This window comes from Echiichthys vipera, assembly GCF_963691815.1.
Source record: "Echiichthys vipera genome assembly, chromosome: 20".
NCBI lineage: Eukaryota > Metazoa > Chordata > Actinopteri > Perciformes > Trachinidae > Echiichthys > Echiichthys vipera.
Genome location: NC_139845.1, coordinates 11598001 through 11624500, shown reverse-complemented (window position 1 = coordinate 11624500; position 26500 = coordinate 11598001). Strand labels below are relative to the sequence as shown.

General features: G+C 40.9%; 1 protein-coding gene across 2 annotated transcripts; it reads left to right on the top strand.

The window, feature by feature from the left end:
* Positions 1-1743: 1743 nt before the first annotated feature.
* On the top strand, positions 1744-26500 carry LOC310962683 (actin nucleation-promoting factor WASL-like). Of its 2 annotated transcripts, XM_083935201.1 has the most exons (11): positions 1744-2125; positions 10321-10455; positions 10709-10795; positions 11994-12090; positions 14009-14032; positions 18651-18834; positions 19523-19565; positions 21550-21703; positions 22416-22954; positions 23032-23140; positions 24032-26500. In XM_083935201.1, exons 1-11 carry the CDS (start codon positions 2021-2023, stop codon positions 24091-24093), a joined length of 1539 nt encoding a protein of 512 aa, XP_083791327.1. In that variant the 5' UTR covers positions 1744-2020; the 3' UTR covers positions 24094-26500. The 2 variants fall into 2 exon arrangements, with proteins under 2 accessions (XP_083791327.1, XP_083791328.1); XM_083935202.1 differs by lacking the exon at positions 14009-14032.

Genomic DNA, 26500 nt, shown 5'->3' with positions numbered 1-26500 from the left:
ATTTGAGGTTGTGTAAGCTCCACAGGAACTTTCTCTACCCCCATACTGACCCAGCAAGCGAGGAGAAATGGCCTATCATTTTCTAACACACTCTTGCACGCATGCAAGATACACGCACAACAACTCACATATGATCAGACGCATGTTCTGTTTAGCTGCAAACAAACAGATAGAGACAAACACACACAGGAGTCTCTTCAATCAGGAGGACTTTTATGAAACACTCAGGGCCTTTTGTACTGTGTAATGATTGAAGACATTAAAAAATAACACCAGCTAGGGACCATATTGTGATGGGATCAGTTAGGACCCCAAATTGAGCCATAAAATGGCATAAAATGTGTGTGTGAGCCCTTTCCTTACTTCCTACCTCCCTACTTCTCTCGCCCCCTTGCTCAGATCACACACATTTATGAGCTTGGCATTCATTTTAATCATCTGTAATGTGTTGTGACTGTATCTTGCACCGTTGTGCCAAATTTGACCACAGACTGACGTACAAACACCCAGCAAAATACTCAAAAAAGCCTCTAGTTCCCGCTTCAGTGGACAACATTTTACCATGGCGACACACACACAGACTCACAAGGTGAAAACAATATCAGCGTTGCTGTCACAGCTGGTAAATGTGACTTTAAGAAGTCTGTACATATTAAGGAGGTAAAGGGACGGACCTGCTTTTGATAGCTGACAAATGTGCGTATAAAATATTTATACAACCTGCAATACTATGGGCAGTAACAAAATTCTTCACAAGGGAAAGTCTTTTCTGTGTATCACCTCCCAAAGACTGTCATGCTTCAACCACCCATTTATGAGCCTGACTGAGCATGTTGCAGAGTATTACAAACACCCTTCGGCACGTTAGTAAAATATGTATGTTGCCCTTGTTCAAGGCTACTCAAGGTAGCCTCTGAATATGTCTGTTTTATTGTTTTGAGGGCTATTTATTGTCTGATATGAATACTGTTTGGATTCTGGAGGAACACACTGAATTACGCTTTGAAGCATATGTCATCCCCCTGAGGCTATGCATAGTAACTGGGGCAGTCTTAATTGTACTTCGCTTTATTTATAGGCTATTTAGGCTAAAGCTTACTGCAATGAAGGAAGAGTCCTGTGTATCATCACAGAATCATTTCAATTCAGCAGGCAAATCATTTCATGTCCCAGGGAATGTTTATCATCAAGGAAATCATAGCCCACATAACAGCTTTGTAGTTGAACCTGACCTCTCTGACTTCAAGAATAAAATAGCACATCACTATCATTAGAGGGGGGATTACAGTTTCCATGGTTCTTTTGATAACACCTATTAAGCTTTAAAGTGTTCATTTAAATTGTAGGTTTGGCTCTGGATTAATTTTCAGTTGAATAATTCCTCTCACAGGACAATTGTATGCCATTATCTTCCCAACTTGCACCTTTTTTCGTATCTCCTCCCATTCTCGCACACATTCCTGCCATAAAAGCCACGGGCGGGCAGGACTAAACCATCTCCATGGGGGAGTTTGCTGAGAATTTTCATTTTATTAAGCATAATTTACTCAGTGAAATGACACCAGAATATAAATACATAGTGGAATCCTTTAAAATAAACGTCTCATCTTTTGCCGTGCCAACATTGGGTCTTGGTAAATATGTGGGACACAGCTAAGGAAACGTGTGAACCCCTATTCTCAGATAGTGGACTCGTCCCGACACTGCCATGTTGGATGGAGCTGGCTCTGGGATCTCAGGCGGACAGACTTCCCAGGAAACTTTTTACTGTTTTCCTTCTTCGCTTCAGTCGCAGCAATTTGACCTTATTTTAAAGAGGAGCGGGTCGTTGCACTGCACCCCTAAAAAGGCGTACATTTTTGGCACCTGAGTCTTGCGGACCTCCGGGATAAAACCGAACCGGTGTGAGGGGGGTCCGGAGGAAAGGCCACGGATGAACCGAGGGATTGTTTATGTATCTTTTTGGATCTCATATAACGAGTTACAGTCGGTGCATACTTTATAAAATTGGTCTCTAATAATGAGTGGACACCAGCCGCAAAGGCGGCAAGCAAATGTCGGGTCCATACTACTGACACCGCAGGAAAACGACAGCCTTTTTAACCACCTTGGCAGGAAATGCATGGTAAGTTTGTCCCCCCATCAAATTGTTGTATGATAGCTGGCTAAGGGGGGAAAAAAGCTAATACAGCTAACTTGCACGGTGTTTCCTGTCTCGAGACGGGGGATACGGCCAGCTTTGAGGTGTAAAAAGGTGCGTTTGTGGCCTGTAGTTTTTGGAAACACTTGACTTCTAACTGGAGAGGTTTGTTTTGACAGCAGAGCGAGGGCTGTGGGCGCAAGCGACTGTGTTTGGGACGGTGACATTTGGGCGACAGCAAGTTTAATTAGTGCCCGGATAGGCCTCCACTGGTACGCCCTTCACTTAAAGCCCTGACACACCTGAAATCACCCAGGAAATACCGACTGCTGTCAACCTACCATGAGTGCAGTAAGCCTAGCAATTGGCAGCTAATGGTCTGGGTTTTGTAGCTGTTAAATCCATCAGCGCCGTGCAATGATTTTGGCATTACATAACATAGCTGAACCTTGGTTTGTTTTCGGGAAGTGTGTGTCCACCAAGAAGAATGAGGATGAAGTCGTCCTAATGCAAAGACTTGTCTGTCACAAAATCTGAGGAGAAAGCAGTGTGAGAATAGCCCAACATCAGTAGTGCACTGTCACGACTCAGTATTGTGAGATAGTCTGATATTACATAACGCATGTCACCGTTCAGCTGACGGGTTTTTATGTTCTCATTGAGCACTGTGTCACTTTTAAGGAAGACATTTTTGCTTGTTCCCCTTCATGGTCCGTCTTGTGTGACAGGTTTTTGCCCCCTTTTCAACCATACTCGTCATGGTCTGTTACATCTGAATATTAATCAAAAACAAACAATTGTAGCAGGTAAAGCTGATATTAACAGATCAAACTTTGAATGAGTGGCTTTAATGGTACCGTACTATTCTCATTTTTGGGATATTTTTGGGGTTTCTACCAGAAAAATGTTTACACAATTTAATGTTCAAAAACCACATTACTTTTCTCATACTGTCTGTCCAAATGCACCTGTATTCACCCTTTGTTTCAGCGCCTCACTCTTTAAGCCCCCCTCCTAAAAAAAAGTTGTGACATCACAACTGTACAGAAGTCCTGACAGCCTTTTTAATGGCACAGTTTTGTAATACAAACTGTGTGCAGCTCTCTATTGTTTGAGCATTTTGATACTTTAATAGTAGTTATATAGCACTTTGATCAGCTTTATGATTTAAAAAAAACAAAAACAATATGGCACCTTTAATGTGACTAAGGGCCACCACAGCCAAATATTGCTAAGATTTACCTGTTGGGAAATAGATTTACATCCATATTATGGTTGTCCTGTCAAACTAAACAGGGCATTGGACAGACAAGTAGACAGTATAGGCTTAATATAGTAATGTACATGCAGTTGATGAGCACTGTGGTATAGGTGGTTGCCTCTACAGCATTGTAAGAAGTATCTTGCGGCCAGCTGATGCAAAACAATTTTGACCCTTAGGCTCATTTAGTCCATGCTGTGTGCATCACCACCACCTTTTAAAGTAGTCATGAAACTTGTCTTTCACCGTTAAGTTGGTTGATATTGCCGTCAAAATTGAAGGCTTTTGCTAAATCAGCCTATTTCTTCAACCAGGAGTGTGTGCAGAAGACCTCGAGTGAGAAGCAGGGTGGGAGATCTTTTCAAATTTCCTCTTAGCAACACAGTTTCTGTCTGATCTTTAAAATTGTTGTACTCCCTTGACCATAACTGCTAAGTCGAAACGCTGTCACCCAGTGATATGAGCTGGAAAAATGTCACACCTTCACAGTGTTATTGATAGCCTTTACAGATAAAACATGTTTATAGTCAAGGTGTCAGGTTAATAAATTAAATCTGCATTGTACTTGCATAGTGCAGACTTTGACCTAGCCTGTTCTGTCACTTCCCCATTGTGATCATACTTTAATCTAGTTGTGTAGAGTAACTGTGGTGTGCTTGAGTGACACAGAATTGGCTCTTGGTCCTCTTTGTGTTAATAGGCCTAACTTCATTGTAGTGTACCAGTCATGCTCTTGGTGTGTGTGAGCTTTCTTGTGTGTCTACCCATGTTTGCTTTGGAAAGGCTACATTTCCTGTCCCACGGCACAGTGTGTGTCAGGCCTGTATGCGATCACATGGCGGGATGTCCAGCCTCCTCCTTCACAGGTTCCTGAGGCGTGTCTTCCTACACCTAACCTGTTTAAAAATCCGAATGACGACGGTCCTCTGGCATTCTGGCCTTGTGTCACTCAGCATGTGACAGAGACGTGGAATCAGTAACATTCCTCTCAGTCCTACACTCTTGTGTGTCTGTACACGTCTTTGCATGCAGAGAGAGTTTGGGAGAGGCAGAATGTGTGTATATGTGTGTGTGCGTGTGTGTGAGAGAGAGAGTGGAAGAGACGGACATTGTGTGTCTCGCCCACCAGTCTAATTAGAATGCCCACCAGTGATTTAGAAGCTGACTGAGTGACTAGGCCTTATGTAACGCACTTATCAGGCATAAAATGTGAGAATCAGTCACCTTTACCTGGTTTTGTTTGTATTGTTGTTGTTGTTGTTGTTGGAGGCGTGCAGCTGAAGTAGACTTGATTCATTCTAGCTGTAAAAGGCTTGATTGTATTCTAGCTAATTCATTGAAAGTAGCTGAGCTCTCTTTGCCTGTGTGTCGGCTTGAACTCTTAGGGCGATTTCACGTCCACAAGTGATACACACGCAGGGATGTCAGGGCACGAGATTTTGATATTGCGATTAATTGTCATAGGAAATATCACAGTTTCACCCTTTTCACAAATATTAATCAGGGAATTTATTATTCAGCACTTTGGGAGGAAAAGGGGACACAAGAGCTCTTTTGGTCCTGTCCTGCACATAAAACACGTAAACCTACTTTATATGGAAAATAAACTGTTCCACAAGTACTCATAGAACTGTAGGGACAGTAACCCAGTGCATCTCCCTACAAGATCAGATTTAAGAGACCAGTGCTACGATGCAGCAATTCAGACACATAGTGAATACAGGTGTATTCAGGCCGACCGTATAAGAAAAAGAATGTGTTTTTTTAACATTAAACCATGTAAACGTGTTCTAGTAGAGACTCAGAATTTTTTTTTTTTGCATGAGCCTATGAACATGCAAGTTTTAATTCAAACAATTAAGAATTGATTAGTTTGATTTGTTTTCCTCTTTATATTGTGATGCGTTTGTAATTTATGAGCGATACGAATTTGCAAGTTCATATATATTTGAATCTCAGATTGAATCTTAGATTTCTCCAAAGTCAAAGTGTGGCAGGTAGCATTATTTCGCGACAAAAATATATTCAGAATACACACATGACATTTATGGTCACCATGTTTGTTGTGAGGGTTCAAAGTAGCACAACTTATTCCTGTAAATGTGTAACTAATTGGATCATATTTTAGAAATTCCATGGAAGTATTTCACTCTCGCAGTAATGCAGCCACATACACGCACTGAGTAACAGAGACTGGGCTTGTACAGGTACATACACAGTGGTCCTACTCACGGTTTTTACTCATTGGTATTCCTTCTGCTGTTTTCACCATCAGCAACACTGTCTAACTGGGCAAACGATGGAAAAGATCCAATTCACACTGTGTGTTAGTGTGTGCATGTGCATGTGCGTGTTTGTGTTTGTGTGTGTGCGCAGACTGCCTGATCAGCAGTCCTGTCCTACAGGAAGTCCCGTGGTCGGCCTCCTGGTGATTTGTACTGGAGAAATGGAACATGACTCCTCTTTTCCTCCTCTATCTCCTCTTTCTCTCCCTTTTCTCTCCTTCCTTCCTCTTTTTTTATAGGTCTGCTAAGTCCCGCCCCTGTAATACGGCTTCCGGTAGACCCATTTAAAAAGTAACATTGGTGTCTATTAAAATAAAACTATTATTTTCTGGTCCCAGTCATTATCTGTCCTGCATTACACATATGTTTGCAGAATTAAATGATCATTTTTTAATGTTAAGAGTTTGACAGGTAATTGTAAGATTGTTCAGTGAAAGGCTCTGGAAAGCCTGATGAGAATGACTTCATTTCATGTCACGACATCATGCTTTTCCTCCACTTCTCAACTCTTGAATGCTGCTACTGCGTCTTCTGTCCAGATTGAGATCAAGATGTCAGTGTTTTTTTGTTCCAGAATCTCCTCATTCCAGCAAGGATAGGTCCGTAAAGGACGCATTGAAGCATGAGAGCAGTGACGTTTAGAACATTGATAACGCACATCTCTATTTACGCACAAAATAGAAGCATAAATGAGCCTTTATCAGCCCTATTCTCACATTACCTACCCCCACCACCACCACCATCATACACACCACACACTAGTCATTCATATTTCTCCTTCAGCCCCTCTAATCCAGTTCTGGATCTCCTCCTTCAGTTCTTCTTTTTTTTTCTGTACTTCACTTTCCCCTTTCTTACATCTAAACTCTCCTTTTGTCCCTCTTCTTTACAAAACTGCCTCTCTGCGTCAGCCACTTACCACTTATCCTTATCTTCTGTTTCTTTCAACTCCTTCCCATCTTTTCACCCGCTTTCTTTCCAGAAGATCTTGTGAAGAGGTGTCATCATACCTAATTTGTGCCAATACGGAACAGCTTGACCAAATGGCTGATGGACGGCATTCAAATGACGTCAGCTATAGTTTGCTTGCAGATGTGAGCAGTTTTTAGAGACAGAACCTCAATGTCCTCTGACTCTTTTAAATGCATTCAGAATAAAAGTCTCCCTTCTTTAAGTCAGTGTCTAGACTCACAGAGACAGACATTGCAACTCTCCTCATTTCATAAAGGTTATGTTCGCAATTGGGCCTGATTATTTGTTTTGCTTTCAACAAATGCTGAGTGTAAATGTGTGATCTTCATCATTGTAGCAGAAATGTGTAGAAAATAGGTGCAGAATAACTCGGCGTGTTTGAGAACAAGTGCATGAGAGAGAGAATTAATTTGTGAGAGAGAGTGTATGTAACCAGGATTTTGTTGGTTTTTGATGACGCCATAGACGGTCTTCCTTTTCCTGCAGCCTTTAGACCTGTCAGGAACAATCAGCGCTTCATGGGCAGATGAAACTTCAAGGATTCAGAGCCCGGACACCATTACAGTCGCTGTTAGAAAGGAATTCAGAAAGCAGAATTCATATTATTTATTCATTCTTAGCTAGCTTACCAAATCCAAATGATCAAAGGCTGTAATGCTGACGAGAGACTGAATGCATAAATATGAAGAGGAATATATCTTGCACACGCTGAAGGACAAATTTCGTCTCTGACAACATAGTTTTAAAATCTGGTAATGCTGATATGTTCTTCAGCGTCATTCATACTGTGAGGTTATACTCTTGATTCACACTGCATCGCTATGATGTAACCGCTCCTCCGCATGTGCTCGTGTTGCTTGTGTTGTGTGCAGGATTAATGTTAAGTCATGCAACGTGGCCCCAAACTCAACTTCCTTTATGACATGCTGTGGTTGCGTTGAGTCAGTGAGAGATCAGATCTTATATTTCCTGCTGGAGAGATGTGGGACTATCAGTGGGAGCTCCTGCTGATGGTACTGAGCTCAGTGTTGCCAGGTCAACACATGGGGAATTACACTGACTTTATACAAGGGAGCTGGTGGATTCAGACATAACCTGTTACCTCTGGGTAATGTCTAGATAAGTTCAGGATTGCAGTGCATGTGTGAAAGGGGCTTTAACTTCAGTTTTGGTTCCTGGATCATAGTTCCTTCGCTCAGAAAGTACATGCTCCTGAGGTAATGCCTTCAGGTGAGCCAGTAACTAGCGGGGTGGAGTTTATTGTCCTGAAGTTTTCAGGTTTGTCAAACAAGCCTTGAGACTGCTGCTGGTTGTGTGCAGTATTCAGTCATACTTTAGGCAAACACTGTACTTTTGCAAGCATCAGTATTAGAACTAGGGACATGAATTTCTCATGTTATTGTTGTTTATTCTACAGCTGTACCGGCTGAGTCATTTTTAATATTTTTCAGTCAAACATAGCATTAAACTCAAGGTCTCCGTATGTTGTATTGAAGTTTGCAGTAATTCCTGGAACTATTGAGTTGAAAAAGCCCAAACAATCACCAGGCATTTCCCTCGTAGGTGCGCTTGCTTTCATGTGTGTGATAATGACTTTGAACCCGGACCCCTCAGTGTGAGCCCCTGCAGCAGCCCTGTAAAACCAGTGGGAGTCTTATCTGGTCTTATGATCATGGATGTGTCTGTGTGTGTGTGCTGCAGGTGTGCTCCTCAGTGTATGTGAGTGTGCGCATATTATTAGGTAAGTCTCAGACTGACACTCTGCCTCTGACCCCACTGCATCCCCAGCGAGAAACACAACTATACAGATAAAGTATGTTTCAGTGATAAATGTTAAAGCAGCATTTCAAACATACTGTATAAAAAATGGGCGTAGCATACCCGTCAGGGTCCGTTCTCTCAACTTGATCCAATTATACTCGCCTATGGGAGTCACCATCTTGTCAGACTTTGACTCTGCCTCATCATCATCATCATCGCCTCATACCAAAAAAAGGTATGCATGTGACATTGGGGGGAGGAAGATACGTCCATCTTGCTGTTGAATACCTCCGAGGCTCCCCTTATTATTCATAAACTTTAACCTCCAATAAAATAAAAACCAGCTAGGAACAAAAAAATTCACCCCCCTAGTGTTGTCATGGAGATATGACCTAAACATAGAGACTAGAATGGGTTTTTTTTTTGTACCAGGCCTTAAATCTGTTTAATTATGCTGTGAAAAACGGCCTATATAACATGGGGGTCAATGTGAAACTGCTCTATTATGAAACCTGCCGCTAGTTGCCACTCGGTGAACCGCACTTTTTGGCACTTCTGTATTGGATCAACCAGCAAGTCGCTGTGGTGGGGGGGCTTGGTTTCAAACTAGTTATGATATTACTTGTCAGTTTTTATGTATCTCTAATGACTAGGCACTAGCTGTCCCCCATGTCAAGATCAACTGTCTCTTTAAACAGATTTGTTATAATGCTGTGTAAAATATTCATTTTGACCCGTCTCATCTCTTTAGTCTAACTTCCTCCCACTGCGCTCACTCAGCTTCGTGGATGTGTCTCTTCTCACAGTCATATTTCTGCGTTGCTTGTCAGCCATTTGGCATTGACGGACTCTTTTCTGACAACTGCAGGGCAGAGCAACTTGACCCCCCCACAGAGTCACTGTCACCCCCGTTGCTCAGTCAGTTATGTTATTAGACTTCCGTGCTGCCCACGGCACACTTGCATCAAAGGCATCGGTCCTAGCCTGCGTTTGCTGCTTGGCCCATATTAGACAGCTTTAGTTTTAAAATGTGCTCCTGTTTGTGAGTTTTGGTCCATATTATGAAAAAGACTGACTCAAGCTCAGGCAGTTTAGCTGGAGGAACATGTGTGAACAGCTGCACTCAGATCATTCCACTGATTTTTCTTTTATGATTGAGGTCAGAGCAAGTCGAGGATGTAACCGTTCTTGTTTGGAAACTGTGCTGGCCTGTGCGTAAACTCTGTGTTAACACCCTGTTCTTACAGTGCCACAAAACTGCACTTTTATTCATCTCTCCTCATCAATTCCTCTTATTCTAACACATCTCACAGTGCCTGCCTTATTATTGTAGGAATATTGTTAGGAGCGTGATGAGTCCAGTTTCTTCATTACCGAACTGATTTTCTGCCCACATCCGATGATAGGCCACTTAGCTACAAGCGAAGATGTACAATGTATCTCTTTTAAAGGACCACTGTGTAGCATTTAGGACGATCTATTGGTAGACATTAAATGGAATATAATATTAATAAGTATCTTTTCTCCTGGGGAAAAAAGTGGGTTTTTGTTACCTTAAAATGAGCTTATATCTACACGCAGAGAGGTGCCTCTTCCATAGAGTCCGCCGTCTTGCCCCGACATAATTGTTCTGTAGCCCGAAAGTAACAAACCAAACACTTTCTAAATCCTGAAGAGCAAGTTCAGGGAAACCTTGAAGCTTACGTTGTTACCAACCTACATGAATTTGTAATCAGTTTATTAGTTAAATAGGAATAGGAAGTTAATATTCTGTTTATACAGTGTTCATTTTAATTTAGTGCCCTCATATGGTGTGCTAGCTTAAAACCCTTGTGACATACATTTACATGTATTGTCCGATTAGCAAACACAGAATTAGTGTGATTCTCTCTTTATTTCAGTCACTGTCTTCAGCAGTGGTCCAGGTGTTCACAGCAGATAGGAACTCCAGTTGGACTAAGAGATGCTGCGGGGTGGCCTGTCTGGTCAAAGACAACCCCCTACGATCCTACTTCATCAGGGTCTTGGACATCAAGGTAATTAAATATGCCGTTCACACTTATTATGGTTCATCACTGTAGTAGCTGGCAGATGATGGTACTCGCCACAGTTAATATCCAGCGTGGGTGTACCGCCATTTGATATGCATGACCTTATATTTTAATAGCCACACTGAGGAACCTGTAGGATGTCTGTTCATTTAAGACCTATACCATTAACCTACCTATGGTACTAACTGATAACTTATTCACGTTATTCATTCATCTTTATCATTATGTTTTTCCACAGGATGGTAAGATGATGTTTGAACAGGAGCTGTACAACAATTTCAGCATCTACCTCCCCAAACCTTACTTCATCACATTTGCTGGAGACGTGAGTTTTCTTCTCTGCTGCTTTCGCTTGTTTATTTCAGATCCTAGCTGTATTGCAGATCAGCACTCAAATTTAGTCACAGACAAATCCTTTTCCTACATTTTTATTTATTGTTAATTTTCATGTATTCATGGAAAATGCAGCCCAAAAGGATGGGAATAGTATTATTAATGAACAGCAGTGTCCTCTCATGCAATCAGGTCTTTACATCAGAGACACCTAATATTAAAATGAAAACACTGATCGGCTGATCATACATTTTATAACCAGTAGTATCTTGACTACAATTGCGGTTCCTGAATATAATAAATCCCATTTTACGAGGCATTTTTCAATACTTGCTCAGTTTATAAAAGTATATACCCAGCCCTACTTGCACTGACACATTCAGAATATGGCCTGGTGCAAATGCTCCCAGGAATCAAAAGGTGGATTTGACATTTTTTATTTTTTATTTTTTAACAAATATTTGGTTCAGATCACAGAATCAGAGATGATTGTGTTCAACGACACGGGTGTAAATATGTTTTCTATCAAGCTTATTTCGCCCTTATTTTTGCCCACCAAAAGACATTTTGACGTCTCTTCCCATTACGTCGTACAACATTGTTTGTAGAAACTCTCACACATCTAAGGCACTTATCATGACAAGACGCTTTTATTTGTGGAGCAAACATCTTAGCTGGTGGGTACAGTCAGGGCTCGGACTCCGGCAGACCATAAAGTATGTGGGACAGCTGATTGTGGTGATAAGGCTGGGGCTGTACACATCATGGAAATAGGTTTAGAAATTCAATCAAGGAAATTAGACAGTTAGTTAGGTCGAGATAAATTGACTTAACAAATGTATATTTATATATTTGTGTGTGTGTGCGTGTGCTTGTGCGTGTGCGTGTGCGTGTGTGTGTGTGTGTGTGTGTGTGTGTGTGTGTGTGTGTGTGTGTGTGTGTGTGTGTGTGTGTGTGTGTGTGTGTGTGTGTGTGTGTGTGTGTGTGTGTGTGTGTGTGTGTGTGTGTGTGTGTGTGTGTGTGTGTGTGTGTGTGTGTGTGTGTGTGTGTGTGTGTGTGTGTGTGTGTGTGTGTGTGTGTGTGTGTGTGTGTGTGTGTGTGTGTGTGTGTGTGTGTGTGTGTGTGTGTGTGTGTGTGTGTGTGTGTGTGTGTGTGTGTGTGTGTGTGTGTGTGTGTGTGTGTGCTTACAGACATGCCAAGTGGGTCTGAACTTTGCCAGTGAGGAGGAGACCAAGCGTTTCCGTAGCCATGTGACGGAGCTTGTTGGGAGAAGACAGAGGAAAACTGGTACCAACTTACTGCTGCTACTGCCTACTTGCCTACAAACCTTCCTACTGACATAACTCGCTGAAAAAATGACACGTTTAGCACATTGATATCTTGTGTTAATGGCTTTACTAGTGTGAGCACGAGATCAAAATTACTTTCTAAACCTGTCATTTTTTACAGCTCTCAATCTCACAGAACTGGGCAAAAATGTCTTAATTTCTCTGCATGAAAATGAATTCTGAGGCTCGAGACTCATGCTTTCTCTCATTTAAACTCAGTTCTTCATCTCTGTCATGTATTGAAAATGGTTATGGATTTTTTTGCCTGGGTCTGTTTACTATACATCTTCTCCTGATCTGCTGCAATGTCTTCTCAGTAGAACCGTTTTTTAACACGTCGTCATTTTCAAACTTGCAGTCATTAAGGTGCTCATGAAATCTACAGAGTCAAAGAACAGAAGGTCTAAAAACTGAAATCCCCATGTCTTTTTTATTATTTGTTATAAAGCAGGTTTAGGTGCTAAATAAATACTATAAAATCTTAATCCACACAGAAATGCACACAGCCTGTATTCAGAAACTGTGCAGAACCGCAGAGAGAGCAAATGCAGAAGACCCAGAAACACTGGCCAATCAGAGCAGACTGGGCTTTTTTGGGAGGGAGGCTTAAAGAGACAAGTGCTAAAATGCATTGTTTCAAACAGAGTGAATACAAGTATATACAGACGGATAGTATGAGAAAAAGAATGTGTTTTTTGAACATTAAAGCATGAAAATATGTTCTAGTAGAAACCCAAAATGCAAGTATGAACCTGAAAAAGAGCAAAATATGTGACCTTAAACAACTCTGTCTTTCAGACATCACCAGATTATTATTTAATTAGAAAACCTCAGGGATGTGTCACAACAATCTACACCAACAAAATACTGACTGGCCCAAGGGGGGCACTACAGATTCAGATTTCAAATGAAATGAGCAAGCAAAATGACTTCATCCCTCATGGGCATAACATGTCCAGAGTTGATGTGTCATGAACTGAACATGTTGTATTAACGGCATTCATTTTTCCCTTTTTTATTAACTAAGATACTGTAATACTAAAATGACAATCGAGAAATGTATCTTTTGTTAAAATAAAGTGTGCTCAACATTCACATGGTTTTTATCCAGCGCCAACAATGAGACTTTGGGACCACAACACTATCATTTTAAATTTGTTGGTTTTGCATTATAGCTTCTGTCTTATCTACGTAAGGAAATGAGCCATGAATGTTTGCATTCACCCCCACAGACTACAAACACTGAGGAGTCAATTGAAAGCACATTGTTTATGTAAAGCAGTGCAGATGCTATCTTTAAACTTATTAGTGGCTTAACTTTCATCACCACTTGCTTGATTAAGATCCTCCGTCTTCCTCATTCCTCCTTCCTCCTCTTGTGACGGTCATTTCCTGACCTTTCATATGGATCCTTCTTTCATCTTTTCCCCTTCAGCCCTCTGCGTTGGGTGCCTAATCTTATCTTCAGGATTTCTTCTGTTTGACCTTCACCGATTGGAAAACTCAAGCCATCAGTTTTTTAAATAGTGTGTGTATGAAGGAGAACAAGAGATGTGTGTATTGTCCTTTACAACTTTATGTATGAATATAATACTGGATTTGTGTGTGTGTCTGTGTGCATGTGTGGGTGTGTAAGAACGTCTGATTAACGTCTCCTAAAACACTTACCAAACACTTTGCTTAGCAACGTTTCCAAATAACTTTCCATTCTGTGCAACACATGCACAACACTGCCGAGCCCCGCACTTCCAAACCAACAAACTCTCTTCTCTTCGTACATCTGCGCTCTGACGCACTCACACACATTCGCTTCTCACTAACAACAGCCCCACTGCTCAGCACACGATTGTAACGATTGCATTTGTTTGTGTTCACAGAGAAGAGACGCGACCCTCCAAATGGTATGTTTTCCACCGTTTCCTGTCAGTAGCTTTAGAAATAAACAAAAGAGAAGTGTAAACCTCTTTCCTAACATTGTGGAAATTATGTAGCATACATTTCATATTCTATGTAGGAAAAAAAAAAAACTGATTATCTAAGGACAAGTTCCCTTTAACCTATTAGTAAAATGTATGTGTATAACAAACTATGTATTTACATTAATTAGTAAGACATCAGCCGTTTTCCATTTCCATACAACATATTAACTTTAAACAAGTGTGTCAAAACAGTCAGCATACATACTAAAAACACACAATGCAATACACAGCAGAAAAAAAATTGACTATTAAGTATTTGGGCTGGGCGATATGATGCTAAATATTATCAAAACAATATAAAAATGCCTATCGTGTGTATTTTTCTTTATCGTTTCTATCTTAATGCCAAAAAAATCAGCAACCGAGATGCTTTACGGCAATATTTGCATCATTTACACAACGCTTTTACGTTCTGATGCATGCAAGTTATGATTATTTTGCACTTAAGTTCTTAACAAAATAAGAAAATACTCTTCATTTTTTGAGAATTTAATTCACAAGAGTACACAAAAATGGGTGTTATTTCATATAGACTATTTATTTATTGAATTAACAGAGAAAGGCTTTATCGTGATATATATCGTTATCGATTTATAAAATGACCTACAGTGTATCGCGATAGAAGATTTTAGCTGTATCGCGCAGCCCTAATACAAACAAGCTTCATAAACATGCTACATGACATGAAAACTAATGCAGGATTCTGAACTTAAGAAATAACTGTTTTTGGTTTGTATATTATGTTTAAAGTCAAAATGAATGAAATCATGTGTGAATTCGGAGGACAAGCATTTGATCATTACGCTATTACAGTGCAATCGCACACACCCTAAGATAACATTACAGTGCCCTGTAGTGGAGTCTTGATCTGTTAACTACGTGCCCTTCATGACCTGACCCTCACTCCGTATGTTCCGATGACTAAACAGATGGAAGACATTTGTGAATATGCACACATTTGTTTGTGGACAAAGTTTGGGGAGCCAGGTTTGGATTGACAGAGAGCTGGGTTTGACCGAGCTGTCTTATTGATATTTATCTGTGCGTGTGTGAACCTGCAGCTGTGACTGCAGAGTTCTTTGCTACACAAATGACACATTTCCACGTTACTTGAAGCTCATATTCAGAGCATCTTAACAGCATTTGTTCATGCTTTAATTCGGGTCATCCTGTGGTCATATCCTTTTATGTGAGATGACCTACACCACCTTGTAAGTCAGAGCTGCCCTGTGAACCATTTTGGGTTAATGGTCGACTCAACAGCCAAGGATTCTGATTATTTTTGGACTCTGCTTCTATGTTCTTTTTTTAAGATTACCTACTGGAAAGGAGAATTAACAAGACAATGTGATCCATTTACCTGTGCCTAATTATGCTGTCATGCATATATGTTCAACCGGTTTCTTTCTTGGATTTGTCATGCATGGTTTCAGTTTCTGAACAAGTGCAACTTTTGTGTGAATTGGTTCCTTTCCAAAAGAAGTCATCCTTGTCCTCCCACAGGAATTTCTTCTCTCCATCTGTCTCACTCTCACTTCCCATTACCGCATCATAGCTCTTGTTACTGTCTGTCATCTCCAGTCTGGTTACTGCTTTCCGTCTGTTCTGCCTTTTTCTCCTGCTGCCCTTCCCCCCTTCTTATCATCTGTCCCCTACTTCCCCTTTGCTCTGCTTTTAATGTCATCATTTTTCTTCTTTTCTCTTTCTTTCTCTGTCTGCCGTTATCGCTCTGCCTTCCTCATGACTTCTCTCACTCTGCAGATTTATCATGTTTTAGACCCCCCCACGACCCCCTGAGATTAACATGGGATTACGCATGGTTGGGTTTTAATGGTTACATAAAAATACAGCGCTAAATCCAGAATGATTTGCTGGGATTAGATCCGTTTGTGTGTATTGCAGGGAGAGGGAGGAGATTGTAGTGGTGGAGATGGGCGGAGAAACGTCCGCAGCGAGCCAATCCGAGCAAGATAATCCGACAGTTTTCCCTGCTGTGATGGAAAATTAAGGGAATAGAAAATGATTGCAAAACAGATCCAAAATATGCAGAGCTCAGACAGATGGATAAAACAGGGAAACAGAAATTCAGTGAACAATTTGCATAGAAGAAAAACTGTTGGTGTGATGGAAGGAATGTGAGAGGAAGGGTAAACTTTGGCTCTCAGCTGGCAAAATGTTGGCAAGAACGTCTCCCTTCTGATGGCATTGCTGGACGTCTGCCTTCATAGCTCAGACAGTATGCGTGTAAACTCCACCAGATGTCTGAGAAGGATGTTAATTCAGTAAATGCAGACTGTGGCACCAAGTCCGTCACAAGTTGGCTTATTTTCTATGCTGGTGTTTTGGAAACCTTTTGGGATCGTCTTGGCTTTCAGGCTTCAGCACAGAAGAAACCTTTTCCTTGAGAAGACTGGAATCTTTTCTGAAACAAGGCAACAAGTGGATTGTGCTTTTTTACCTCGGGTTAAAGAGGAAGTCCTTCACGGTGAGCAGTCTGTCCCTGTTCTCCTGGATGTGATACTTGACTTTCTTGACTGGAACGCCTAAGATCAGCCCATTCTGAATCACAAACCTTTCCAACAATTACTTTGAAACCAAGATCTTCCTTTGCGTCTCCATCTGAGCTTTATCTAACCGTATTGCTCATGCCTAGTCAGCTGATACGATGATGTTCTGCACCACTTTTCTGTCTGCTCCCTCTGAGGAACTCAATTGTGAAGGCAATGGAGGAGGAGCAGCAGGAGGCGGACGCTTGAGCCCAGGGAGCTGCCTGTCCTCTTTGCACTGCCTGGTTCTCCCTCAGGACGAACTGTACCCACCTATTTCCGACCCGACCGCTCAGCTTTCCATTCCCCCCGAAGAGCCTGCACACAACTTGGTCGGCAAAATGCTTCTCGGTGTCAGCGTGAGCACTTGCGGAGTAAGAGATGGTGGCTGTATTTGGGACAGGGTGAGAAGGCGACGCAGCCGGTCAGCCTCGCCTTCTCCAAGCAAAACACCTAAAAGTCCCTGTAGTGAGAGTGTTAAAGGTATGTGCTCCAGCTGAGGCACTGGTACCTCTCATTGTCCATTGAAATCCATGTTGTTTGGCTGCATGTTGGAGTTACTGTTAGTGTCTCCTCAATGATTACTAGTTAGCAGTTTAAGTGTCATGTCCAGGACCCACCTGTGTCCAGTCCAAAAATTATGTATTTTGAAAAAAGATCTATTCTATTCTTTGCATTTCTGTACAAACACAAAACGTGTTCTCCATTATTGCAGTTAAAAGTGGATGTGATGTTAATCTCCCAGATATATTTTGGCATTTTATGTCAGATTGGTAACTCGTTGTTTCTACCTGTCAATGCCAGCCCTTAATGAGGTTAATATCTTAATCAGGATTTCTTAGATAAATAAAAGTTAAGTAAATAAAATAATATCCGTTTTCATAGCTGAGTTTAGATGATTGAGACATCTGTAAACGTGAATTCATTCATTCAGAATGAATGTCATTTGGAGAGGAGAGTAGGCTCAACAAACTGACAAAACAAGTTTTACAACAGATTTGAAGACCTTTGTGTTTCAAAGGCAGTGTAAGCTGTGGTAATAATTTTTAATTCAGTATCGGCCTTTCACTTTGTGTCATTTAGTTCAAATAATCTAAAGTATTGATATTATGCTATAACCCTACTTATTCCATTTTTATACCCACAAACACAAATACAGTAGAATGGCCAGACCTCTCTGTGACACGCAGATTAAATAATGGATTACATAACTGATGGAAGGCTACTGGCCTTGGCAAACCCTGTGTTTTTGCATTTCATCCTGTACACAAGTTTTCTTTTCTTCTCTCTTAATGAAATGTGGCACAGTTAACATGTTTGCATTGTCACACATGCCAGACAATCCCAAACTAAAATTCTGCTTGTTATAAAACAGTATGTGACTTTTTTTTTTTAATGTACGAAAGCAATGAATATCAGTGAAATTTTACACTATGCAAAAACTGGACACTACCCCTGCATAAATATCCCACAATGCAATGCAGTGACAACAACGTTCATAACAGACAAACTGAGAGCAACCAAGACAGCACTGTAACCGCTAATAACACTGCAATTTACATTTCTACTGATTAAAAATCAGTGATTTTCTTTTTTTTTCCATCTGCGACCGCTAGACGAGTTGCTTACCTTTTCCAGTAATTATAGCATTATCGGACAATGCTGGCAGAACTGAGGTTGGCATGGGTTACCATGGTTAAGCGTCTACAACCCTTCAAGAAGTGGTGTCGTAATCACAGCTCAGTGTGTCCAAAAAAGATCTATCTGTACTACTGTTTATTCACACAAAAGTATGTTGAACCATAGTGTTCATATTGAATCGGATACAGCAATAATCTAAAGCCCTTTTTATGTAAAAGAAGGTATAATCAACATTTATAATGTACTCGTACTCCGTGAGATCTAGTGGGAAGTGTTTTCCCCCATGTCTTCTTTGTATTCCACGTGCTGTGTTAAACATATAACCATAACTTTGTTTTCTGTGATTTTTCAAGGCCCAGCGTTGCCCATGGCTACCGTCGACATCAAAAACCCAGAGATTAGCAATGTTCATCGTTACCATAACAACTCTCAGGTGAACAACATTGTGCACTCGTCCTTCCAAAAGAGGGAGAAAAAGGGCAAGGCGAAGAAGAAGAGGTTGACCAAGGCAGACATCGGCACACCGAGCAACTTCCAGTGAGTCGGCATGTGCACCAAGTAGGGTGGGGTTCAGTCTGGGTGATGGATAAACATTGTTGTTGACTGTAAAACACACGTGCACATGTCCATTCGGGTGACACTGCAAACTTTGCAGGTTTTTGCCTATAGGTGGCGCTACATGATAGAATTATAAGTTAGTGTTCATGATTCTCACTTGGACAGTTTATCCTTTAACAAAGTTCTTATACTGCCTGACAGTATATTTGTCTATTCTGTAGTGATTCTATGAAGATCAAGATACAAATGCAGATCAAACATTTGTAAAAATGAACCCAGAGTACAACAACTACGTGACTAATAGGTCATTGAGTTTCTTGTTATCCATATGACATGTTGGCCCCAGAGTCCTATATCCCTCTTGTCCATATAAGGACTGGTGAATCCTGGTGATGTATTAATCCAGGCCATCTTCATTCAGAGACCAATCCTATACTGTGTGATCGGTAATGCCGGGAAATCTGTGCTGTGCTTTCAGGAATAGTCTGTGGCAGCTCTCATAGTTTTAAATGAGATACTACAAGCTTACAGCGGGCCATCTGGTTCAACGTGGATTTTGCAGGAGTCGATCGAACTTTAGCTTGTCTTATTTGGGGAAATGCGGTGTACATGTATCTTCTGCTTACTTTTATGTGATCTCACACCCTCTCTTTCGCTTCTCTCACAGGCACATTGGGCATGTAGGATGGGATCCAAACACAGGTTTTGATGTAAGTGCAACACAAGAATGTGAAGTGTTTGTGTGTGTGTGTCTTTACACGTCGGGAGTATGTGACCTCTAGATATTCTTAAAACGTGGTCAGTCACACATCCCTCTTCCAGACAGATTTTCCATATTTAATATCGGCTTGGAAAATATTAAGCCGAGCTGCGTGGCCAAGTCATCGGGAGTGTTACACAAGGAGATTTGGGAGGGAAGAGAATCAACCTGCATCTGCATAATCCATGGACTCGTTCCCAAAAAGCATCATCAGTAATTACGCTGTACGCCGGATCATGCTTATGAGAGATCATACGGGTCAGAGGACTTAGTCTGTCAGTAAATGAAAAAAAGAATAAAATTCAGATGATTTGGTTTCATAAGTTAATGCTTTCAAGGACTTAGATTGATTTGAACGGGTGACGATCAAGCCTGCTCACCTCACTCGAATCTTCAGGCTGAGCGCAAATGAGTGTATTCACAAATAAGCATGCTATGTATTTTAGAGTTTTTAGCTAAGTTTCTTTCTCTTTTTCTCTTCGATTCCTTATACTGTAGATAAAGTAATAATCCAGCAAAGTATCAAACACATTAAAAAGTCTGTAGTTTTCTTTACACAGCCCGGAGCTTTGATCAATTGAATTCATGATGGTAATAATGGATATAAACAGTGACCAGTTGTTGTGGTACGATACAAGTATTACAATAAAATATGAAGATGAGGATCATAATCTGGCAAGAACTGTAACAGCACCAGGATGTGTCGTTTCGCACAGTTAACCTTTTTAGCTATTTCATCTTATCAATGATCACTCCTCATCACTTATTTAGTTTGCACTTATTTTATTTCAGCTTGCTGCTAAACTGCACGGTGTGTATTGTTGTATATTGTATATACCTACGTTTCACCACAATGTCTGTTGCACTCCGTCACATTTAGTTATTGTTTGATTTACTTATGTTAGCTTTATTTTGATTTGATTATGTTAGCTCATTGTCACTCTGATCCTTTCCCACCTTTGTATTGAAACTGTTGCACAATAATGTCCCTGGGGATAAATAAAGCATCTTGAATCTTGAATCTTAAAACAACAGAGTTGTAAAATTAAAGGTCCCATATTGTATTTCTTTTTAGTAAGGTGCCATATAAATACTGTGAAACATGCGTAACACTTAATGTTTCAGACGGATAGTATGAGAAAAATAATGTGTTTTTGAACATTAAAGCATGTAAACATGTTCTAGTAGAAACTCAAAATACAATTATGTACCTGAGAACCAACATAACATATCCCCTTTAAATACACAGTGCTGTATTATTTGGGGCTTTGTCTGTATTATCTGCTGGCAACAGAGTACAACATGAAAAACGGAAGCAGTTGAAGGGGGAACTTTTGTAACAAATTATGCTAAAAGCCCTGACCCAAACTATTCCAACTTGTTAATTTTATTCATTGATGCCAACCTTGTAGTGCTACCCCACACCACCAGGTGGCAGCATAATGGCTTATATTGTGGTCTCATTTTGAGCTATATAAATATCTGAAAGTGTCTTGGCAAAGTGTAACATGATAAAGAAAGGTTCCTTTTCACAGATGCAGTCTTTCCTGAATGAACCAGTCAAAATGGTTGAATAGATTGCTAACAGCCAGTGTAAAAAAAAAAGTGCCTGCTTTTTCAAACGTCTCTTCTAATCCTAACTGAACATGACTGTCCATCACATAATGTGTTACTGATCTGCAAAGCTTATAAATACAGATTAAAACCAGTGAAATCACATCACAGATCTTAACATATAGGGGATGAGATTCATGTGCAGGAATGTACATGAACACGTATGAAACAAGCCACTTTATTTTAGCCAGTATGTTTTCTTTACTGTGGGGAGGGCCCCTATTCTTTTAATGATGCTGATGATGACTTGAGATTTTCTCTGAGATGGATTTGTAATTATTTCATACAATTAACCCTAAATCTCTGTTTTCTTTCTTCAGCTGAATAATTTGGACCCAGAGCTGAAGAATCTGTTTGATATGTGCGGCATCTCCGAGGCTCAGCTGAAAGACAAGGAGACCTCTAAAGTCATCTACGACTTCATCGAGAAGAAAGGAGGCGTAGAAGCTGTCAAAAATGAGCTACGGAGACAAGGTGAGGCAGATGCACCGTCGGGGATACAGATTTTCAGTAAACAGGCTTTTTTAAAGGCAGGAGACAAAGTCGCAAAAATGAATTGGAGGGATTACGTCATTATTTTTGGAAAGGATAAGAAAAAAAAGTCAAGCCCAGAACTCTGCTTGGAGAAGTCTACATTAAAAGCCACTTTACTGTCATTTATAGTCACTTGACCATGTAAATTAAGTTTTAAAGGGTAACTGTCAATTTAAGACAGTCTAACTCGTGTGGTGGTTTTATCCCCAGATCCTCCCAGGTGGAGTGGTAGGTTTCTATGCATGATCTGCTGTGACATGACTGTGCATGTCATGTTAGTGTGATAGTGTGACTTAGGAATAATAGCATGTGAGGTTTTTGCAGTTACTGAAGGTCAGTGTTTGCTCTTTTCCTTTTTTCTGTGTATTTGAATCATTAGCTGAGTCCCGGGCATTATGACAACAACTGGTGTGTTATTTATAATAACGGGACATGACTTACATGTGAGAAGACTGCCCCGAGGGGCGTGATGTAATTGCATGATGCATTTACACTAGCAAAACTGATGAGCGTTTTTGACGGATGTGCTGTGAAATCTTTTCACAAGGTTTTTAGATGAAATAAAATCAAATCTGCAGTGTGAGCATTGAGTGATGATGACTATAACTTTGCTCTGTTTTTAACCTCAAGTTTTTCTGTTTTTCTTCTCTAGCTCCTCCCCCTCCTCCATCCAGAGGCGGCGGCCCTCCTCCCCCACCCCCACACCACAGCTCAGCCCCTCCTCCCCCTCCTCCCGCCAGGGGGCGAGGTGCCCCTCCACCTCCTCCGCCCTCCAGAGCTCCCATCTCTGCGCCCCCTCCTCCCCCTCCGTCCCGACCGGGCATGTCCGCACCGCCGCCTCCCCCTCCCAGCCGAGGCTCTCTCCCGCCTCCCCCTCCGCCAGCCCATGCCTCAATTTCCGTGGCACCTCCCCCACCACCTCCTCCTCCCTCATCCTCAACTCCAGGAGCACCTCCTCCTCCCCCTCCTCCTCCCCCGCCTCCTGGCCCTCCACCCCCTGCTCCTCTGCTGCCCATGGAGGCTAATGGAGGGGACAGCGGTCCACCATCAATCGGCAAGAATGCACTGCTGAGTCAAATCAGAGAGGGCACCCAGCTGAAGAAGGTGGACCACAAAGAGAGGCCAGTGTCCAGCAGCACCGGCAGAGACGCACTTCTGGACCAAATCCGACAAGGAATCCAACTTAAACCGGTACGACCTCTCAGTCACATATATTTATTTATCTTTGTCCTGTGCTTTCACTCATGCTCATGCTGTCTTTTTCACAGAGGGATGAAAACACAGATTCAGCTCCTTCCACCCCGGCCCCCGACGCAGGCATCGTTGGGGCCCTGATGGAGGTGATGCAGAAACGGAGCAAGGCCATTCACTCTTCAGGTGCGTACAAACACTGAAACATTCGATTTCTTTCTGACTAGCTTATTATAGGGCTGCGCCATAATTCAATATGATACTTTATTGTCGTTTGATGGAATCAACGCTGTGAAAAGATTTTATTGAGATTTGCCTATAACAAGCATAACAAACTCAAACTTAACAAATCTTGATTATTTTGCGATTAATTTGAGTGGCTCCTCGCGTTTTGCGTGTCGAAGTGTCCGTGAGCGAGACGCTGAACCCCAAGTTGCTCCCGATGGGCAGGGCAGTGCCTTGCAACGCAGCTCCGCCACCATCTGTGTATGAATGTGTGTGAATGAGAATGAGCTTTACATTGTAAAGCGTTTTGTCTGGTAAGGTAGAAAGGCGCTATATAAATACAGTTACCATCCTGGGGACTGGGAAGTTTAATTGCACCGCACAAGTGCTTTGAGAAGTTTACCTCTCCTCTTCAATTTTGGACCCAAATGGAGCTTGGCACCAGTCACAGGCACTCCGACTTTAAGTCATTTACTGTGGGTCAGGTGAAACACTGTCACCAAAATATAAATGAGACTTTCACCACTTCCTCATCAGTCTCAGAAAAAACCTTGTGGTTCCTTTTTTTTTTCTATTTCAAGCCTCTCTGAAGGAAAATGTCTTCCCTTAAAATTTCTGATTCACACAAGATACAAAGGTGAAGGTTTACTCTTCAACAGACAGAATAATATGAGACATTTGACATTCTTGCTAACAAAAATACACAAGACTTGATCTGGAAAAGGAAGTGCTTTGAAAAATGCCATGGTTTGATTAATAAAGGGATAATTCATTCAGTGCATATTATGATTCCCTCGCCTATAACAACCTCCTTTTTAGCTGTTTTCACTTCATGCGTCCTTTCTTCCACAGATGAGGACGACGACGACGACGATGAGGAAGACTTTGAGGATGATGATGAATGGGAGGACTAGTGATGTTTTGTTCCCCCCCCCCCATCCCCAACTCCTGGATGATCACGACACTAAAATAGTTCTTGTCTCTCTAAAAAGAAATCTTTAATTTCAAAACTCTAAATGTAAATGTTCTATCAATTTGCTGTATATTTTTGTTGCCTTTTATGCTTCTTTTTTTTTTAATTAATCTGTGCAATACCTCATTTAATCTGTAAATGTCATTCTCATATCTTTGGTTGTTGTTTCTTTATCTCCGTCATGTCTGGGTCCATCTGTCTTTTCGCATTTTAACTGTGTTCTGCTTTTCCCATCTCTCTCTCCTCCCACGTCACCCAACTCTTTGATGTTCATCACCTCCATCTGTCAGTCCTTCATATCGGCTGCCTCCCATCACACATTTTCCCTCCCTGTCCCTCTCCCGTGTTCTCAGTCCCCAGATTGACACGTGCAATTTTACATCAAGTTGTCTGTTAGAGTTGAATGTTTTTCCTTTCTTTTGGTCGGTGATTGAAGGGAAGGCTTAGTGGCCACAAATCCTTCATCCATAGTGTCTTCATTGTTCGTCAGGAGGAAGAAAAAAAATACTATTTTCATACCCTATTGCTCTCTAGTTTATTTTTACTTATTCAAATGATCCTAGTTTAGCGCTCATATTTTCTTAAAACAAAGAAGAGAAAAAAAACAAAAATGCTCTTTTTGGAATATTTAGTTTCATTTGCTGTCGACTGTAAATTAGCTCCAGAGTTTGAGTCTTGTTATATTTTTGCACAGATTGAAAGAGGAGACTCGCTGCATGAATACAGGACATTTTCAGGTCTGTAACCTTATGGAACATGCATATGCTTTCAGTAAGCGACACTTGGACATTAAGCAGTTTTAACCGTTAACCCACTACACGCATGGAGGCAGCCCACAGTGTTATGGCTGGCTACGTGTTTGTTTTTTTTGTTAGTATTACACTACAGATTCAGCTGAAATCATGCTTTTTTTTCTTTTTATACAATAGCAAACAGAGTATTAATAAATGCCTGTTTGTTGGAATCAGGACATTCATCATGTAAAGCTTGAGGAATAAAGACATTTTAGTTTTAGCCTGATGCTTATAATGGGTCCATCTACTAAGTTACTGTACAGAAATGGCGGAGCTAAAGTATTGTTTTTCCTGTTGTAGCCACTAAGTGCTGACACAGTATAGGGAGAAACGCTAGATTCATGGCATTGTTCAAACAAGTGTTTTCTTGACTAACTAGTAAACCAGGAGGTGTATTATAGGAATCACTTATTAAAAAGAGCGCAGACAGTGGCCAGTTATTCCCACCAAAAACCAAAAAGTCAGATGAAGTAGTTGTAGTAGTAAGAAGAAGTATTTCATCCAAACTTAATAACATTTACCAATAAATCTTGCTATGTGCTTATTTAAAGGTAGATTTGTAACAAAGAAACAATACTTTAAATCCCAAACTGTTACATAAACTTCAAAAAGGTTTTGAAAAAATCAGCTTTTTTTGTGGTAATCACATCCAAAGTGAAAGTTAGAGAACGTAACCTATTTCTGCAGCTATTTTATTCTGGCCTAATGATGAGACTCCGTTATGCATTGCTTATTAACCAACCAGAATTCAGGTGTTCACCTCTTAAAGCTAGACTGTAATTTGCTGAACAGCAGCTACTGTAGCTACAGTTACGGAAACATGCTAAATGCTAAAACCGTACTATAACAATAAAACAGTTAGCAATATCTAAAGTTAGCTCACATAAGCCAGCATATGCTAACAGGTCTTACCAGACCAAAAACAAAGGCTCAGCAAAAGTGCATGAGTCGATTTTATTGGTAATGAATTTGACTTTTCATTTGTTTGACTTGACTCTCGACTTGTTTTCAAACATTTTAGTCTCACTTCAAATGTAACTGCTAACTCTTATTCCTTAAAGCATCAACTATTAAGTTTGGCCTTCCAGGGTTTTGAGCATTTGCACATGCTAACAAGTAGCATGCTAATATTGCTATCATGTATGTGGGTTATAGGAGAGTTAATGCAGAGACGCTTTCACCACAATGTAACAAACATCCAGAATGTCAGAAGGTGTTTTGCTGTCCCACTGTTTGACAGTTTGGAGACGAGGGGACGTCTTTGAGAGACAAATTGCCACTTGTTTGATGTAAGAGCTGAACTCTTTTGTCAAATATCAAGAGGGAAACATGTTTTCGCTGATGTTAGCGTCTGTAGGTGACTCGGTAATTAAGATGCTATGGATGCAAGCCTTATCAATGAGGCTTGACACATAATGAACTCTTACATTGTACACTCCAATAAAAGGTTGATATTTACATATGTTGGTATTTGGGCTTCCTTTACCTTCACAGCCTGTTTATAATGGATGTGTCTTCACAAACCTTTTGTTTTTAGGATCCATCATTTCAGAA